The 20386-nt window shown below is 30.2% G+C and overlaps 1 protein-coding gene across 4 annotated transcripts in view; it reads right to left on the bottom strand.

Moving 5' to 3' along the window:
- The window catches only part of Dmd (dystrophin), a 2293239-nt gene that overhangs the window by 1248482 nt on the left and 1024371 nt on the right, over positions 1-20386 (bottom strand). For all 4 annotated transcript variants that reach the window (XM_029473189.1, XM_021152893.1, XM_029473188.1 and 1 more), the window contains exons 35-37: positions 16394-16573; positions 15379-15507; positions 12942-13112 (exon numbers count right to left, since the gene is read on the bottom strand). In XM_029473189.1, coding sequence (XP_029329049.1) covers positions 12942-13112; positions 15379-15507; positions 16394-16573 — 480 coding nt within the window. The remainder of the gene's footprint in view (positions 1-12941; positions 13113-15378; positions 15508-16393; positions 16574-20386) is intronic.

Genomic DNA, 20386 nt, shown 5'->3' with positions numbered 1-20386 from the left:
GACACATTTCACATGCATATAGGGTCCAAATGTATACACGATACTTATCTGATGACATTTTAAAATATTGAACTATTATTCATCTTTGCTGATAGTCTGTGAGAGCAAGTGGCTGTTCAACAAGACTTTTATAGATAGAAAATAAATATTTAAAGTAAACTTCATTCACTGCTTAGATATCAAAATTTCTATTGGTAGTTAGTTTTACCTGTTTTGCTCCAACTGTTTTTTTGCTAGCTCATCCTCTGTTCACATACTTAAACAGAACAAATTCAAGGTCTTAGAAGGTGGATTTTTGGACCCCTTTCTCACTGGTTCTTCTATAATTAATTAATTGTTCTTCAAAACACCATGACTTTCAAATTGTTATATTTAGCTATGACATCACTTTTGAAATATAGTCTAAATTTTCCAACAGCTAATTACATGTCAAGGCTGGTTGATATCTATGGGAAGCCTCCCCTTTTGTGAGGAGTAGGGAGGGCAGAGTAGATAGGGGAGAAAGGAAGAGGGAAGCAATGAGAGTAAAGGAGGGTACTGGATAGTTCATATTGTTGTCTAGCCAGTACACCCAGAGCTTCCAGGGACTTAACCACCAACCAAAGAGCACACATAGTGGGACTCATGGCTCCAGCTGCATATGCAGCAGAGGATGGCCTAGTCAGTCATCAATGGGAGGAGAGGCCCTTTGTCCTATGAAGGCTCTATGCCCCAGTGTGGGGAAATGCAAGGCCCAGGAATAAGGAGTGGGTGGGTTGGTGAGCAGGGGGAGGGAGGACAGGATAGGGGTAGGGTGTTTTTCAGAGGAGAAACCAGGAAAGGGGATAACATTTGAAATGTAAATAAAGAAAATATCCAATATTAAATAAAAGAGCAAAGGAGGGTGAGGAGGCTGGAATCAGGATGAACAGTAATGAAATAATTAATAAAAATTCAATCTTTAAAAATAATATTTTTAATTTCAACTGAAACTATGATTTTTTTTTAAAATATTAAGATATTTTCTTTATTTACATTTCAAATTCTATTCCCTTTCCTACTTTCTCAAAGTATGTGTAACACCATTTTACATAATTTGGTCAACACCATTTTTTATTATTAGCCATATATTCTGAAAACACAAATCCTGTTGTTATTGGATACATTCTCAGATATTGTTTATCCTTGAATCTAATTAATGTCAAATATAAATTAATTGCCTATGGTACACTTTCTTTGTAAACCCACTAATACCAAAAATCTCCAAAGAGGTATCTATTTCCTTCCTTACCACAAAGCCCCATCTTGTGCACAATGACCAGGTCAGTGTGTCTCCAACTACTGCAATTGTCTTTTCACTAAACAGGGACCTTATCCATCTACTAAAACCAAACCAAACCAAACCAAACCAAACCAAAAAGAACGAAAAAATGGCAAACTACAAACAAGAATAATAAGTTATAGGTTCCAGCATGATCATCAAGCTCTCTTCTCATTTGTTACTGAGAACCTTTCTAGGCTTAATTAATATAGGATTGCTTTGTAGGTTGTTCTCTTTTATCTTCTCTCAAGATTCATTTAATGCATCTGGTCTTCTAGTAAAGAACATAAGCTCTTGATTTAATGTTTCTATATTGAAATTGGATTTCATATACTAACTGAGGAAACTTAGCCAACATTTGCTTGTATCTTTTCTAGTATATGAATTATATATTCATAACAATGAGAAAATCTACTTCATAAGAAAGCTATGAAAATCAAGTGTGTTGAGTGTTTACTAGAAATATGATAAATATTCAGTAAGCATCTATTATCACATTTTCCCAAACTCTTATTCACCTGTGTGACAGGAATTAATACTTAATACATCTTACCTAAAATGCTCACCTCTAAATCATAGCCATTACCAAATTTTCCTCTTTTGAAAACGTTTCTGAAGGATAGATGCTTCTTGGTTTTATTTTATTTTGTTAATAAGTTATAGATACATAAAATAATTTAATTTTATTGTTAGCATGGAGAAATTTAGGTTCCAGTTTGTCAAACTTTATCAAACACACTAAGAAAAGTTTACATATTAGCTTGTAATATTATTGAAAATAACCTCAAAGAAAATATCAATGTAATCATGCTTTGTACTCTTAAGTATTTTTATTTGCAGTTATTTGGAGAAATAACTTCAGAACCAGTGAGAAAAAATATCCACTATATATTAATTGGGTTTGTTTCATTATATCTAGAATCATTGCTTCTGTGGAGTAGGAATACAAAAGTATTTTTTTCTAGAAAAGGAAGTAAACTTTTTATAATGCTTTAATGCCATAGCAGAATGGATATTTCAAGAAGTATAGGAAATTATATATAATTATTATATATAATTACATGTATAACTGTTTTTGATCAAATACAAAATACTTCCCATGATTGGTAAATGCTTTATCTTTACCTATTTATCTCCCAATATACACAGATTCTAAAGACAAAATTCAAAAGATTTTATTGGTTCTCTGCTATTCATACATAAAATATGTCAATAGGGTAAATGATACAAAGACCATCATGTGATAATATACAAAAAGCAGAATCCAACTGTAAATGAAAAACAACGCACCACACCAAGCTACTGACGTAAAAAGTATTTTAGACAATACTATTTCAAAAATGAATATAAATTTACAGAAAAATAGAAACTTAAACACTTTTTAGCAAAATGCACTGGGTTCAGACTTGATGTAACGCCACTCTAAATTTGGTAAAAGACCATTTTGAGAGTTAGAGATTAAATGCTACCGATGTTCTCCAAATTCAATAAGTTCAATTAATAAGAACTATTTGCAGACTGCACATTAGCCCAACATAAGAATAGATTTTGAATTTGGACAGCTTCAAACTCTAGTAGAAGCAGCAAATTTTCATTGCCAAAAATATACAAGTAGATGCTAAATAGTGATGATTTTGGTCATATATTTAAAATATGACTATTTTACCATTGGCATTACCTTAAAATCTTATACCTTATGATCAATAGAAATATAACGAGAGTCATAAATTCAATTAAAATGAACTAGTTAATAAACTAAAAACAAAATCAGTCAAAATTATTTTATTTTCCATAAGAGCAAAATAGTGTCTTCCAGTACTCAGTAATATTTTCAGTTATGTAACCAAAATGTTATTTTCCAAACCACAAAATTTAATAATTATATTTTATACTTACTATTTCAAACGAAATATTTTAAATATAGACATGTTTTATAATTATGTCATATCTTAATTTAGATTAGGCAAATTTTAAATGATTAGTAGACTCCATTCAGCACAGATCTAAACTATTGTAGCACTGCCAAATAATAAGATTTAGTTTTCATTATTAACTAAAAATATATGCATGTAATATAATCAATAGTATAGAAAATGTGAATATTCAAATATTAATGTTGTATTTGTTACATTTTTATAGGTTGTATATAGCATCAGTTTCATTCACATGCATTTTAAGATTTTGTCTGTTACTTTTTAGATTATATTTTTGAGAGAATTTTTCCCAATAGCCCTTTGGGTATGAGAAATTTTAAGTGGATTTTATGAGGAATTTAAAGATTATCTATCCCACATTTATTTGTGATCCTAAACTACATTTTTTACTCTCTTAACTATTAATATAGTATTATATAACCAGTGGTATACTTTTCCAAATAGATTTTCAGTCTTTGAAATTACCATCACCTCTTGTAATAGTCTGCAATTTGCTTACCAAATATGATATCCTTTCTTATGAAAAATGAAAATATGCTTATCATATACACTACTAATTTAAAGACTACTTGCACATTTATAAATCAATGATGATTTTTTCATTCAAAATGACAATAAATAATCAAGCCAATTATTTCATTTGTTTTTTTTTTTTGGCTTGAAAGATTTATATTTGATAATGCTTTCGCCTGGTAAATGTTGACCAGAAGAGATCAGGCAATTAGTATACTTGTAGTCACTATTCTTTGCGTATAACACATTAGAAAAATTTAATTGTTGCTGTAAGAATTCACTAGCTCAGCATTATAGCACAGTAATGAATTCTAATAAGGAAGCCATGTTTGATTATTAGTGAAAGGTTTTCCTTGCGTGTGCTTGTAGCTATTCATAATTTTCTATTCTTATGAAAGTTATTAGAAAAAATAAATAGTATGGGAGTGCCTGTTGTTTCAAAGCCTATGTGGACGTTGTTATGGTAATGCACACTTATAATATGGATACATAGAGGCTGAGATAAAAGAATTACAAATCTGGATCAGTCAGGACTACATAATGAAGTCCTTCCTCATAAAACAACAAGAAAATTGAATGAGTAAATAAATAAACTCCGAAATGATTAAAGTTTAGTTCAAGGTACCATGTTATTGTCTATAGAAGTTGAAGGCAAATCACATTAAATATCAAATAAGATACTTTCGCTTAGTTAAAGAAAATGTGTGACCACAGAAAAACTAGAATCATAATTATGTTATATAATATTAGACACTGAACACAAGATTGGTTTTAGTGTACTTAGAAAAGCAAAGAAATGAAGATATATTGTAGTCATAGAAGCATATAACAATTATTACTTTGCACAATTGAATCTTCTACTTACCTTTTTATTTTAAGAACTTTAGCATGACCGTGCAGTTACACAAAAATACATAGAAGATAGAACATAGAAAGCTTTAATAAACAGATAAATGGACACAAAAGAAAGGAGAGACAGAGAAACTGAGAAAGACAACACTTTGTTTTCCTTGATATTTTAATATTCTTTTAAATTGCTTAACAACTAGTAATTGTGCTTTGTTGAAAACTTTAAGGATTGACGAGACTTAAGGCTCTATTGAAGCTTTTGCATTAATGGTCACGCATATCACAAGTCGACAAAGAATAAAAAACTGAACAAAGTAAAAACAATTACAAACTGAATCACTAAACTTGAAAGCATTTATAATTATTTATATATACTTTATTTATGTTGAAATGTTAGCTTTCTTTTGGCTAAATATTACTTTAGCCTGTACATATACAATGGCATTATAATGAATATGTTTACAGAGATAACATTGTAAACATCTGTTATTTTTGACTATGGAATCTAAAGCATCAACATAAAAGTACTAGAAGGGAAACACACTGAAATCTAAACTGAAAGTAAATAATCCAAGTGCTACAGTTTGGGCTAAACTTCTTTCAAATCAATCAATATATTTTTCAATTTGCAAGTTTGAAATAGCATTTTCCCATTACAATTACTAAAACAAGAATAAAGAAAAATAGCTAATAACAATCGAGTAAAGGTTTAAGGACCACTAACATCTTCTAATACAGAAGAGACTAATGACAGATATGGACAGTAATTTCATATATTCCTGTTTATAGAGGAACTATAACTTACAAAGATATATAATATCCTTTAATGACCTTTCTCTGTGTTAGAAAAAAGATAACCAAATTAATAACTTGTGGGTTTAGTGACTTTTTTAATTTAAACTAAGAAAACTTTGAAATAGTTGTAATAAAATTTAGTGGCTCAAAAGAATATCATCCATTGGTTGGATTGTTTCTGTAATAGATATGGTAATTATGGGTAAGGTACCAATTTACTTTGAATTCTTTATTTAGCAAAGTATGGCCAAGTTGTGAAGCTCACTAAGAGAATTGTTCAATATATTTCTATAGATTTATGAGTTGGGTTACACACCTCATAATCGGATAAAAATTAGTTGTATAACATATTGGAGGATTAAGGTTCATTAGCTACTTAAATATTACTGGAAGTAGTTTTCTTTTTCATGATTGTGAAAATTCTGTAGTTTCAAATAAACCAGGAAAGGATTTAATCTTAAGTTATGGTGCAGGTTAGGGTGGGGCTAGATAAATTAAATGTAAAATTATAACATTTTCTAAAACTGTATTTTCAACTTTCTATATTTTAAACTCACAGGCATTATGCTCAGCACTTTGTGATTTTAAAATAAAGAAGTGCACTAACGTTACAATTTGAAATGGACTTAAATATATTCACATAAACATATCACAGTATCAATCATGATGATTTTCTGACATAAACAGAAGTGAGAAATCATAATGGGAATTTGCAAAACAGAGTGATCTATGCTATAGAACTGATATCTAAAAATTTCTATCCAGGCAATTTAACTGTGAGAATAGAGGATATACAGCCTTTCTTATATACTCATATAATTATCTAATAGTCTATTCTCCAAAAAAATAACTACATTTGAATGTACTTACAGTAATTGGGAAAATCATTTTGTTTTTAAGATCTGACAATCAGTAATTGCCAAATAGCTTTGCATATAATAAATGTCATGTTAATAAAACACAGTTCTATCAAAGGACAGTGTTCACTGTATTCGGAAGTTAAAATAATTATAACAGATTTATTTATTATAAAAATGTAAATATAATTAACTCTGCTTGTTGGGTAGTAAAATACAAATGTCAAACGATGTTATTAGACTAGAAACTGTATGGATTGGTTTGATTCTTGTTAATTTCAGTTAAATTTAAATAGCATGTATATTATATAGCTTGAAAATTTACCTGTTTTTATATCTGAAATTATTAATTATAAATACTATATATTTGTAGTATCTGCAGTTTCCCTCCTTACTCTTCATCTTCAAACATTATATTTTCTTTTTAGAAAACTAAATCAAGCATATATTTATATAATATGAGCAAATGGGCCAAATTATGCATTTGGCTCTTTCCTTCAGAAGAGGTTTTCTTTTAAAATATGATGACAAAAGGGTGAGTAGGAGAAATGATCAGTACATTCATATTAATAAACTGATCACAGAAATTAATTTTTCATTAAATTACCAGATCCAGTAAATCTTTATTTGTTTGTTTGTTTGTTTGTTTTTTAAAGATAGGGATCCAGTAATCTTAATTTGATATCCTAGATCAAGTAAGTTGCATTGTTTATTTCACACTGATAAAGATGAAATTATAAGTCTAACATATTACTCAATTATTTCTCAAACACAAAACTATATTTTAAAGAAGCCTTGTATTTTATTGTCTATGTGGTATATAGATTCTTGCCAGCTGTTTGACAGGTTGTGTCATAAGCCACTATAAGTATCTAAATGTTTTTCATCTACAGAAAGATTAGTTTTAAATCTGTTGATGGTGATTAAAGGTTGAAAAACTGACACTCATATAATTTATTATATTAATAAAACAATGAATATTTAAACATATGCAGCCAGGTTTTCCAAATCTGGTTTGACTGTTACATTACATATATTGAAACTTCTAGGAGAATTTTAATTGCAAGTTTTAAGGCCCATTCCATATAAGTTTTATATGGAATATAAAAGAATATGTGGTAATTATATTCTATAACACATAAATTTTATTGAATAACTAAAGACATTGATAAATCATGTTCACCCCTTTTAATTGCTTAATTTTTATCCATTTCAGAGACAATTTTACATAACATAAAGAATAACATATTTTGAATATATAGATTTCATATGCAAATAGTTTGCAGTATTTTCCATAAAATTAAATAACTTCCTATGTTATAATAGGACAGAGTTTTATGAAATATAGCTAAAATTAATTAGAAAACATTGAAGAATGGAAAAATATCTTGATGCATATTTATTTTGAAATTCATTCTTAGACTTTCTCACCCAATCAGTTTGGATTTCTAATCAATCATTTCAATTCAATCTCCTTGTCCTTTCAAGATAATGTCTCTATGATAATTCCCAATGGTGCTAACTAGGAAGTTAGGAGGTGGGCTCTCTTAGACCATTTGCATTAGCATCACCCAGAAACTTGTTAGCAATATGAATTTTCAGGTTTATTTTTACTTTTACTGCACTTGTATCTCTTGGTGTTGAGGCTTTGTAATCTGAGTTTTATAATCTCCCAAGCGCATGCAAAATCTGGAGAATTATCTCTAGATTAACACTTCATTCCTATAAATGCTCTATTATTTGAAGTCCCCTTTGTATGTCATACAAACTATTGTGAAGCTTTCCAATCCAGTTTCCCTCATTCCTGACACAATTCAGTTGTGTTCTCCTCACATGTCACTGTACTAACCATCCAAGAATGCATGAATCAGAACTATTACAAAGCCCTCACAGCATGTTAAATTAAGGACGATGTATTATTCTTGTTGGCATGACTTTTCTATGACTCCAATCAGCCTCTTTACTTTTATCATCCACAAAAAAGCTTCATATTCCATTCTCTCTCTCTCTCTCTCTCTCTCTCTCTCTCTCTCTCTCTCTCTCCCTAAGAAATTTTAATTTAGTCTCTAGTAAACACTGAATACTGGAGCCTTTTCATTGGCTTTTCCAAAATGTTATCTCCTTAAAGCTCTTGAAGTTACTATTAAATTCACGTATGATGGAAATTATTCTCAATCCAGCATTCATGAATATATCTTGAATATAATAGTAATTTATTTAAAGCTATAACATTTGAGCTAACAACAGTTCCCACATGACCAAATGTGCTCTGAAAATAATATATGGCTAATGAGAATTTATCTAGTCAGATCCTTTATTCTTAATTCTATCTTTGTTAGTTCTTTAAGACCCACCAAAACAACCTTTTCTTCAAATGTTAATTCCTCTCCTTCCAATTGTCTTCTACTAGAATGAAGAAGAGAAGATTCCTAAGCAATCATGTTTTTCAGTTTTCTTTCTAATGTATCTGCTTCATGGCACGTCTTCTACTAAAAGGACTACCTGACAATCATCTTGTCTTTCAACTCAGATATTCTAAAACAAAGAAAGTTTAGGCAAGGTATGATTTCTAATTTTTTCAACTTTGCTAGGGGTTATAGAAGGACCTGTGGTTTAATTTTATAATTATGAACTACTTCACTAGAACTATTATATCCTTAAACTAATCTCATAATGACTAAGAAAAATTTCGGGTTCTCAAATTGTTGGAATTTGATAAATTTAAATAAATAGCAAGAGGTAGCATTTTAGATATTTTAAGCGCTACATTAGTTGAGGTAGAACTTTCAAGAATTTTTTAAGTCTAGTTGATTGCCCTTTTGTTGAATAGTCTATCTAAATATATCCTATTCCAGCAGAAACAAAAAAGAGAAATATATTACTTTTCCTACATTTTGTCCAACAATGCTTGTCTTAGTTCTCAAAATTTGAGGAGTAAGCAGTGGCTTGATATATCTAACAAAATAATAATTGTTTCACATTTTTCATTATTTAAAATCTATATAACATATTTTTTCTAAATATCTGCTTCTTACATAATTTATTCACATGACTATGTTTAGGTTAAAATTGGACACACATTATCTTCCTAAATTGATAGATGCCAATGATGCCCTGAGATTGAAATGGAAATATGCCAAATTCCACAATTAGTAATATATTTAGCTAGTTGCCAAAGTAACTGCAGAACTCCATTCTTGTGTTGCCCCATCCAGTACTAACTGGGAAGCCCAGGGCTCACTGTTTTGACTATTTTTAAAATTTTTTATGATAGAGAATCCAGGTCAAAAGAATGGATGTATTTTATTAATTACTCACTATAGCATAGAAGAGTAATCAGTGACTTTTCATGATAGTTTCTGCTCTCATTAGTTGTTCTTAAATTTGACTGAAAAGGGGCTAGCCTAAAATTAATTCTTGAATCCATAATTTCCTTTTGTTCAGTAACAAAGGATTTGCATGTTGCAGTTATCAACAAAGATTTTATCCTAAATTATACTTTTTCATGAGATAATCTACCCAGGGAAGTAACTGCAATTTCGAACAGCAGCTAATCTGGTTTTCACATCTAAGATTGTGGTGATACTATCAGAATCTTATTCTACAAGCAGAATCATGTCTAAGACACAAAATATCTTGAAAATGTAATTTGTCAAGACAAAAATACGAAAGCGTCCAAATCAAAAGTAGTAGGATTTTCGACTGACTGACTTTGAAAAAGTTAACATCATATTCTACAATTATAATTTATATTTCCTGAGTTAAACATTAGGAATAAAATTTAAAAGGGTGTATAGTCTCTACCTACCTAGTAATGCCACTATTTTATACTTTTTACATTCAGTTTTGGATAATTATATTGGAGAGTCATGCTCATTTTCCTTTTGGTCTAGAGACATAGGTGTGCACTAGAGCTACAAGTAAAACAAGATCCTGAACAGTTATAAGCATAGTATTAAAGTTTATACCTTTAAAATTGTGTTTTTTCTTATATATACTTCTACATCAAATTTTCAGAAACGTTGTTTTATATGATGAATTTATAATTGTTTTTAGAAGATAAATGTAATTCAATTTTTTTTCTCTCCCTTGTGCAACCTAAGGATACACTGGTGTTCTACTAACAATTGCTGTGAAATCCTTGTGGATATTTTAATTTTGTTACATTTAAGAAATTTATGGGACAGGCTGGCTGGTAATAGCAATTTAAATCTCATTGTGCTGCAGTCTTTCATTTTGACGACTATGCCTTTTTATAAAGTTCATTTTAAATTTAAGTGTTTAGCAAGAAATATATCTTTGTTAGGTGCTATTCTACACTTTAAATTTTTTTTGACTCAAACAAATAAACCTTTATTGAAAAACAAAACTATCCAAAAACAAAAACAAAACAAAACAACAACAACAAAAAGCCACACACAAAACTGCCTTATATGAAAACATAAACATTCAGAGGGATTGCCTAACTCCAGGCTTTTGGCAAATTTAGCTTTGTTTCCTCCAACTTAGAGGTGCTTTTAATAATCTCATTGAAGAAGTTTTAATATTAAACATATTTTTATTTTGGCAATTTGGTTTTGTGTTTATAAATAAACATTCCTTGACCAAATATTTTAATATCCTTGCATTTGTACAATTACCAGTAAAGTGGAAGTTCAATATCATTTTTGGTACAACAGAAAATCAGACACATTTTAACAATGTAGGTGTAGTTTTAGAATGATAAAGCATAATTATCTTTTCAGAAAAGTATCAATATCATATCTAGTCATTTTTGGTAATTAAGGGAAAACAGGAATACTCAGTGTGGTGAAATATGACTGATTTATCAATATATGGAAACAATTGATTTGGAATATTTTATGCTTTGCTTGGAAGGATGAGTAAAATATCAGATTTGAATGCCCTACTTGATGCATGATTTCTAAATTACTAATCACATTTTCATGCAGAATGTAGGAAAATTTATTTGAAAACTTAGTTATGAAATTCTTTTAAAGAAAGATCTATTATAAAGGATAAACGTTCTCTTTTTCAATGTATTATCTGGGAGCCATAATCTTATGACATAATTTCTAAAAAGGTACATCCACATATTCTTTTATATTTCTTAAAGCTTAGTAGTTTATCAAAATTGTATATGCATCATGGGAACAACATAACATTTAATAACATTATTAGGGTTGTTGAAATTAAATTCATTCAGTTATTTAGATCATAAATATCATCAAAAGTAACAAGGATTGCTACTTAATAACAAAAGTATAATCTTAAAGAAGTATGCACGCCAAAAAACAAAATTTAAGAGCCTGTTTAACATTTTTTAATGTCATAAATTATATATTTTGAAAGTGAATTTTTATAATTGATGATATAAATTATTTATATTTTCTGATAATATATTATATATATTAATGCATTCTGCAAATATATATTCTGACTCACTACAATGCCTTAGAAACTTTAGAAATTGTTATATATATAAATATATATACATACATATGTGTGTGTATATATATGCATATATATATAAATTTTGATGACCATATTGATAAAAATAAGTTTTAATGCATTCTATTTACCTGAAAATCAACAAATAAATAGGCAAATAATCAGATATACTTCATCTCTGCCATTTTAGTTTTACTGTGATGACAAATTATAATTATTCCTTCAGAACCCTAGCACAGTATCAATAACATATCTAGTCAATTTTAGTAAATAAGAAGAAGCAAATAAAAGACAATATGGTAAAATCTGAATTGTTTTATCAATATATATTAATTTTTCAATTGAATTATTGCAATATTTAACTATATTTTTAAATATGTGTTTTTGTACAGATATATATTTGCATATGTTCCATGAAAAATGGGTCAGACTACAATGTGTAAATTTTCAAATAATTCTTTGCATTTTAAATCCTCCTCAAAACATTGAAATTCTATAATCTGGTATATACATATTTTGGCAAACTATTTAAGTTGATTTTATATCTATTACATGTTATATAAACATGAAGATTATCATGCAAAAATACTATAATCTCCAGTTCTTAATTAAATCGACTATTAATAGGCATACAAAGCTACACAAAATATAGAATTTAAGTTTCACATTCATTCAATTTCAAGGTTTGAGTATTTCAGTATAACCTAATGGATTTTGTCACAATGCTTTCAATTAGCATGAGCAAATTATATACACAAAAGTGCATAACAAGGAAAGAGGTACAAATACCCTCGATCATGCAGATGTACAAGGCCTCATTGTGGATATACGATATGCATTACACACGAGCAATATTATATTGATTAAAATATTTCAGTAGTGCTTTATTTAGGTAGATGTCTTTTGTGCTTTTTAAAATTATTTATTTATTGATTTTGGCCTGCTGCATGCTCTGTTACTGAATTATAGGTGATCCCTGAAAGTACAAATGCATTGCAGGGTGCAGTTCTAGCATAGCTGTGGCAGGAGAACGTGGGACAGAAAGAAAGATAGAAAGAAAGTAAGAGAGATGTATCTCCGTTATAGTCAGTGGCAAAATTTCCTTAAGTATATTTTGGGCTTCATTTTCATTTTTCTTTTCAAAACCTTGTTGTGGGGATTCCTTGCCCCCTTCAGAGTATTGCGCAACCTTCGCAAGAGATCATTTAGGACAAGTTTCCACCTTGAAGTAGATCTTCCTACCTTTCCAGTCTTAATTCTGTGAGAAATAGCTGCAAATCGACGGTTGAACTCAGATATTTGGGGCTCTACTACTTTCCTGCAGTGGTCACCGCGGTTTGCCATCAGTTTTGCTGCTTGGTCACGTGTGGAGTCCACTTTTGGGCGCATGTCATTCATTTCAGCCTTTAAACGCTATATTCCATGAGCAAGAAACAGGGCTTTAAGTTAGTAATCAAAATTGCAACAGATGGAAAGGAAGAGAGAGAGAGAGAGAGAGAGAGAGAGAGAGAGAGAGAGAGAGAGAGAGGAGCAGAGTAGGAAAGGGAGAGGAAGACGATAAGAAGAATGGCAAGCATGCAGAGATAGTGAAAAAAAACAAATTTCAATAATAGGGAAGTAGAATTAAGCTGTGTGTAATCTTAAAACTTCTAGGACACTACTTTTTTAAGTTTCATATATGTCTGTTTAATCTGTCTACTTAAAAAATTCTCTGGCTTCTAGTTATTGTCTGGAAATAAGCATATTATTATGCAGTTAATAGTATTTCTTATCCTTACTGAAATTCAGTTTCATAGCACCACTAAATTATTTGCTTAGGAGGAAAAGTACTTGAAGCACACTTTCCTATTCTTTTCTGATACTTCTAAGAACCTCTTTTTTCTTATATTTTTCTTCTTTCTTCTTTTTTTTTTTGATATCATGGTAAAGGGTGATTCTCTAATACATAAATCTACTGCACCTCATATAAAAGGAGGAATATTATGCATGAAACAAGTAGAGAAAGGCCCCATATTTCATATCAGGCTTGTAGTATATACAATATTTGCATGAACTTTGTCATTATATGCTACCCCTTGATATAATAAGAATTAAGACTACAGATTATAGCACAGATCCATACCTAGATATAGCCCAGATAATAAGATAAATATTTTTAAAGATATCCTAGAAAGTCTTTAGTATTTCATTAAAAAACCCAAATCTATGTATCAGAAAATGGCCTAGTTGGCCATCAGTGGAAAGAGAGGCCCATTGGTTGTGCAAACTTTATATGCCTCAGTACAGGGGAACGCCAGGGCCAAGAAGTGGGAGTGGGTGGGTGGGGGAGTGGGTGTAGGAGGGTGTGGAAGATTTTTGGGATAGCATTGGGAATGTAAATGAAATAAATACCTAATTAAAAAAAATCTACAGTACTAAAACATAAAATGAGAGCTAAAAATGATGGTATACCACGATGATCCGAACAGTCTTGAAAGACTGACAGGAATTCACAAGTTAAAGACAATATGTATTCTATAATAATTTGTATAACATAGGAATAGCCTAAGTTTTCAAAATCTAGTAACCACAATAAAGGAAAGACAGAAATTGGAATAATAGCTGAATTTTTAAATGGTAATAGTAATCAAACATTACCAAAAGTTTCAAAAAAATCAAAGTAGTGAATTATGAATTTAATTATATCTGTAAAAATACACTTTTATTTTGGTTAGTGTAAAACATCAAATAGATATAAAGTATCAATTAGATATACTTTTGTTTCACACATCTAGTTTAGAAATCATATTTTAAAGCAAAGGTTAAATTGATCTTGTGATTTAAAACAAAGGATGCCTGAATGATAACAATAAAAATTGAGAAAACCACGTTGAAATGTGTTAATTTTCTTTAAACCTGCATTGATTTACATAAGCTGATGAAAACGAACAATACCATGTTGAAATATCCCTTATTTAATTGCTCTAAAATATTTCATACTTTAGATTTTGTAATAATTGCTCTTGTACAATGTGGTATCTTGATAATTTGCCGAAGAACAAAGAAAAATTAATTTGTATTTCATAAATATCTATATGTTTCACATGAAAGTAAAATTGTGTAATAGTTTAGAATCATTTTTACATGAAACAGTGTCATGTGCTGTTAAATAATCTATTGTAGAATGACATAAATATTTTAAAACTCTGGGAGTTTACACTACACTGAATTTAGGGATTTTAGAGCAACAAAACTAAATGTATACTAAGATTGAGCTATGGCACTAGCAAATAGAAAAATAAGTATTTAATAAGGGCTATATTAATAAACAAGAAACTATGTTGATGTTATATACAATAATACGGCTATTAAAAAAAGAATGACTCACAATATGGCAGAAAAAAATTTTTGTAACCCTTTATGGGTTAAGCTTAAGTATAGAAAGTTCAGATATGAAATTCGACAAATATCTAAGTTACAGATCTCTATAATTATGGTAACTTCTAAACAACGAGAAAGAATTGAAAGGAATTAGTATCTCAAAATAGAAAATAATGATAGATGAACAAAAGAAGGAAGCAAGACAGAAAAAATAAAAATGTTAGGCTTTATGAAAAAGTATTTGGTATTTGTTGTTAAAACATTATTGTCATAACAGGTACAGTTTGAAAACTACTTCTCATATAATTTCATTTGCTACCTTAAGAATATCTTCCTTTTGTTGTGGTTTCTTCTTTTCAGTCTCATCTAAAAGTTCATCTGCATGAATGATCCACTTTGTGATTTGTTCTATGTTCTGATCAAAGGTTTCCATGTGTTTCTGGTATTCCTGAATTGTATGAAAATATACCATGTTATTGGGTGGACAAAATTCCTAAAACATTTATTCAACTATCTACAAAGAAAACAGTGAAATTCCCTTTAAGTAATATATCAAAAATAGAAAGCAGCCGGGCGGTGGTGGCACACGCCTTTAATCCCAACACTTGGGAGGCAGAGGCAGGCAGATTTCTGAGTTCAAGGCCAGCTTGGTCAACAAAGTGAGTTCTAGGACAGCCAGGGCTATACAGAGAAACCCTGTCTCAAAAAAAAAAAAAAAAAAAAAAAAAAAAAAAAAGCAAAAACAAAAAAACTAAAAAAACAAAACAAAACAAAAAACAAAAACTAAAAAACAACAACAAAAAAAGATAAGTACTGAAAAAAATATTAAAATTATGAGTTCCTACATCAGTATATAGAGAGATCAGTTGAATTTTCAAATACAAATATCACTCCTAAATCATTATTTCCTTGTTTTTGTTTTGTTTTGCTAGGTTGTTGATAAAGAAGAGTGGAAAAGTGTGGTGTTTTAAAAGAAAATGGTCCCCACAAGTCCATAATATTAGGAGGTGTGGCTTTACTGGAGTAGGTTGGTTTATGTTTAGGAAGTCTTTCACTGTGGGGATAGGCTTTGATGTCTCATATTCTTAATCTTTGCCCAGTATACAACAAAATCTCCCACTCTGCTGCTTGCAGATCAAGAATTAGAACTCTCAGCACCTTGTCTGCCTGCATATTGCCATGTTTCCCACCATGATGATAATGGCATAAGCCACTGAAACTCTAAGCCAGGCACAACTAAATGATTTCCTTTAAAAGAGTTGCTATGGTTATGGTGCCTCTTCACAGAAATAAAACCCAGACTAAGACAAAAAGCTTCCAGCCTCTATTCTTACCAGCAAAAGATTTAGCCATTCTTCTACTCTGGAGGTGACAGCTATCCAGTTACTGTTCAGAAGACTCAGTTTATCTTCTACCAAGGTTTCTTTCTTGCCCAACACCATTTTCAAAGACTCTCCTAATTCTGTGACACTCTTCAAGTGAGCCTTCTGTTTCTCAATCTCTTTTTGAGTAGCCTGTAGGAAAAAATAGCATTAAACTTCAAGCCATGCTCTATTTGTAGCATTAAGACATTAAATTTGTAAAAGGGTTGTGAGTTTGGTTGTCATGTAAAATTTTTGTAAGGTCGTGAACCTAAAACCATTTGTTTATGAACCATGAAATTTTCCCATATATATTGTACCTTCATTACTGGGTATAGCAAGTATACATTGTTATACAAATATGAATTTTAAATATGTATATATATATACACATATATAATACATATATATTAACTAAACATAGAGATTTTTAAATGAATATTGCATGTTTATTAATTTGACCATGTATTTGTTAAAGGCAGACAATTTAAAACTAATCTGTGAATAAATACCTGTATTTTGAAAATTAAACTACTATGACTCAATCATTTTTCTGCAGCAGTGTATTCAGCCTTTTAGAGAAATGTATATTTTCGGCACCTAATTAAATTTAATGAACCCTTCTCATAATGTTTCCTCAGTATAAAATAAATGTACATAGAATCTGATACAAAGAAGAAAAGTCATTAACAAATGAAGCCAATATCTTAACAACCACAAAGTCAAAACAAGACATCACAGTTGAATAATGACAAATCAAAGTAAATTCACAAATAGATTAAAATAAACTTCACACAAACACACTCATAGAAGTGTTAATATAAAGCAGATACGAATATCAGACAGTAGATTTCTTACTTGTAGGTATTTTCAACAAATAATCATTTTCATTTATAGATTCTTATATTTGTATGTTATTATTACGTTTATATTAAAATACAAATACTTAAGTAAATCATGCCAAATGAATTTATCTGCTATAAAGCAAAGGATTTTATTTAATGTAGGGGTCTTTTTTTTGTACAAGAATGAAACTAGAATTGCCTAAAATCAATTTGTTCAGATATCAATAATGACTATTTATTGCATTCCAATTAGACACCAGAAACTATTGTTGATTTGCCACAGATAATACTATTAAATGTCTTTTGGAATAAGGGAAGATCCAAGTTTTGGGCAGACATAGCTCATTTAGAAATGAATAGATACAAAATAAATTTAAACCCTTTAAAAACCCCGTACACTGAAGGGTGAAATATATACTCTATAAATGTTGAAGGTAGTCATTGTTCTAGGTACAGAAATAAAATAATATTGTCTTTATACTCAATTATACCTAGTTTTCTCCTTAAAGTTATTATGTGTAAGCTCCTCTTTTATTTTAAAATGGTGAAAACATATGATTATATTCATTATATTCACCTTGTTATATCTACTTTTGTAGATATAAGAATAGCAACATTGAAACTGCATATGTTTCATCAAGTGGTATTGGGTGTAGGAAATTTTTACTGAGAAGAATTCTACTGAAACCACAATTACTGCAAATGTTAACATTTTCTGGGTAAAACATATAATCAGGTAGGTTGAGAAATACTAAGCAATAAGTTTGATGTTTTCCAGTAAATAAATGTACTATTTTCTAGTCCCCAAAGTATTTTAAAATTACTCTGCTTTCTTTATCATGAAGGAATGTGTAAAACAGATTAATTTCCTCTCTGAAAATTTGCACCATCATCAAAGAAATTGGGAAAAATACATTGAGATCAACTCATCATAGGTAATAGCAAAAGTTATTTTAGGGCATACTAATGGTTATTTTAGTGGTAAGGTACATATACTAAGGTGAATTGTAGAGGAATTTTAATCAGCAAATGCTCTGGAAATAGAAAACATCTAAAATCCTTCTAAGTCTATATTTTCTGGCTGGAATGCAAATGCACCCTGCATTACATTATGAAATGGATGGAATACAGATATGCCCTTAATACTTACCAGTAATTTCAAACAATGAAGTTAAAGTTAATTTGTAAAGAGATGCAACCATATTTAAAAGTGACACTTAATGACAGCCAGTCCTCTTAACTGCCAAGTCTTTACCATACCACAATTTATTCAAATATGTACTTACTACCATTTCATTACAATATCATTTCTTTTACTAGGATATTGCAGTGATTTTATTGGAGGTACTATTTATATCTTATTGACTAAAATGTACATGAAGGATTAACTAATATACATATAAAAGGTATCTTAAAATATTTGATCATACATGTGTATGTGTGTGGGGCACTGGGCATGGGGAAATAAAGGAGGGAACCCACATCCCCCAGAGCTCTGGGGCTCTAGGCAGGCAGACAAGAGACCCCATAGAACCACAGCAGGACGGGCCTTCCCACAGATTAGACAAGGCTCTTTAGGAGAAGGCCTATTTTATTGCTCCAGCATGGTAAGTCTAGATGAAAGAAGGCAGTCTATGGTTTTAGAGCTTTATTGTAGAAAGGCAGGGGAAAGAGAGAAAAAGAGAGAGAGAGAGAGAGAGAGAGAGAGAGAGAGAGAGAGAGAGAGAGAGAGAGAGAGAGAAGAGGGATCAAGGAGCCGCTTTTATAGTGGGCTGGTCTACCTTGTTGTTTCCAGGTAACTATGGGGAGGAGCATACCTGACTATTGCCAGGTAACTCTGGGGATGGAGTCTGGACAGCCTAGGTGAATGGAGGCCACAGAATTATGGAGCTGGGGCCTCATGTTAGAAGCCTATGTCTGGGAGCATGGCAAACACATCTTCTGTTCCTTGCATATTGATCTGTTGGGTCTTCGGGGTTTGAACCTACGTCGATCAGAAAACAGGCTGCCTTTCATGGTCCAACATATGTGTAACTATCTCAGCATATCTTTACATAGGAAAATGGACAATTGAAATCAAATGAAAAGATATAACTGTATTATGCTGGAGGTTTTAAATTGTAATTTCCAAGACAATTACCATTACATTCATAGTGTATGTATGTATGTATGTATGTATGCTGTGTTCCACAGTAGTACAGAAGAAAGAAGTCTGAGTTAGTTTTGAGACCTTGCATTATTCTGTCCCGGCTTAATATATAGGACATAATTTGTACTTAAGCTACACGACAGAATATAGTGATATATTAAAGAATCACACACACATGGATATATATATATATATATATGTGTGTGTGTGTGTGTGTGTGTGTATATATATATATATATATATATATATATACATACATATATATAGGATTTTTCATGTAATATATATAGACTTTTTCTTAATAATGCATCATCCATTAAAGACTTTCATGAAATAAGAATGTACAGAATAAAAATTATAGCCATAACTGTAATGACAGTGAATAGTGACTTCAATGGCATTTAACAGATGTTCTATTTTCTAAGTAACAGCTGTTTGATGCATTCATTGTACCAAGTTAATGATCTGCTAGTGATATTTCACTTCACAGATAAATTACTATTCTCTCTTTTAAAAAGAAGAGTAATTTTTCATGAGAATGATCATGTAACAGACTTTAGAAATAAAAAATAGTTCTCACACTTTTAGAGCAAAGACAGTGATGAGATGTGCCAATTATTCCTAGAAACTATGAGTAGAAATTAAATTTATTTAAAAATTTTAAAAGTTTGTTTAAAAAATACAAAATATATTTAACATATTTGGATGTATATTCCATAATTCTGCTCAAAACTCATCGATATTACATGACTAATATTTTCCAACAGTCTTCAGTGTAAGGACCATAATTAACCTATACGCCTCACTTCCCCAGGAATCAGGTAACTTTCTGGAATGATGAGATTTATAGTTCTTGGAAAATAACAAACCCTCAAGGAAAAATACAGTGATTCTAGCTACAGTTGGGCAGACAAATCGAAAAACATCGAAATTGAGTCCATTTATTTGTATATTTTTCAATTTTCCCAGGTA

The sequence above is a fragment of the Mus caroli genome, chromosome X (genome assembly GCF_900094665.2).
Source record: "Mus caroli chromosome X, CAROLI_EIJ_v1.1, whole genome shotgun sequence".
In the NCBI taxonomy this organism is placed as follows: Eukaryota; Metazoa; Chordata; class Mammalia; order Rodentia; family Muridae; genus Mus; species Mus caroli.
Note: the sequence above shows the minus strand (reverse complement) of the source record. Positions and strands in the feature narration are given on the sequence as shown.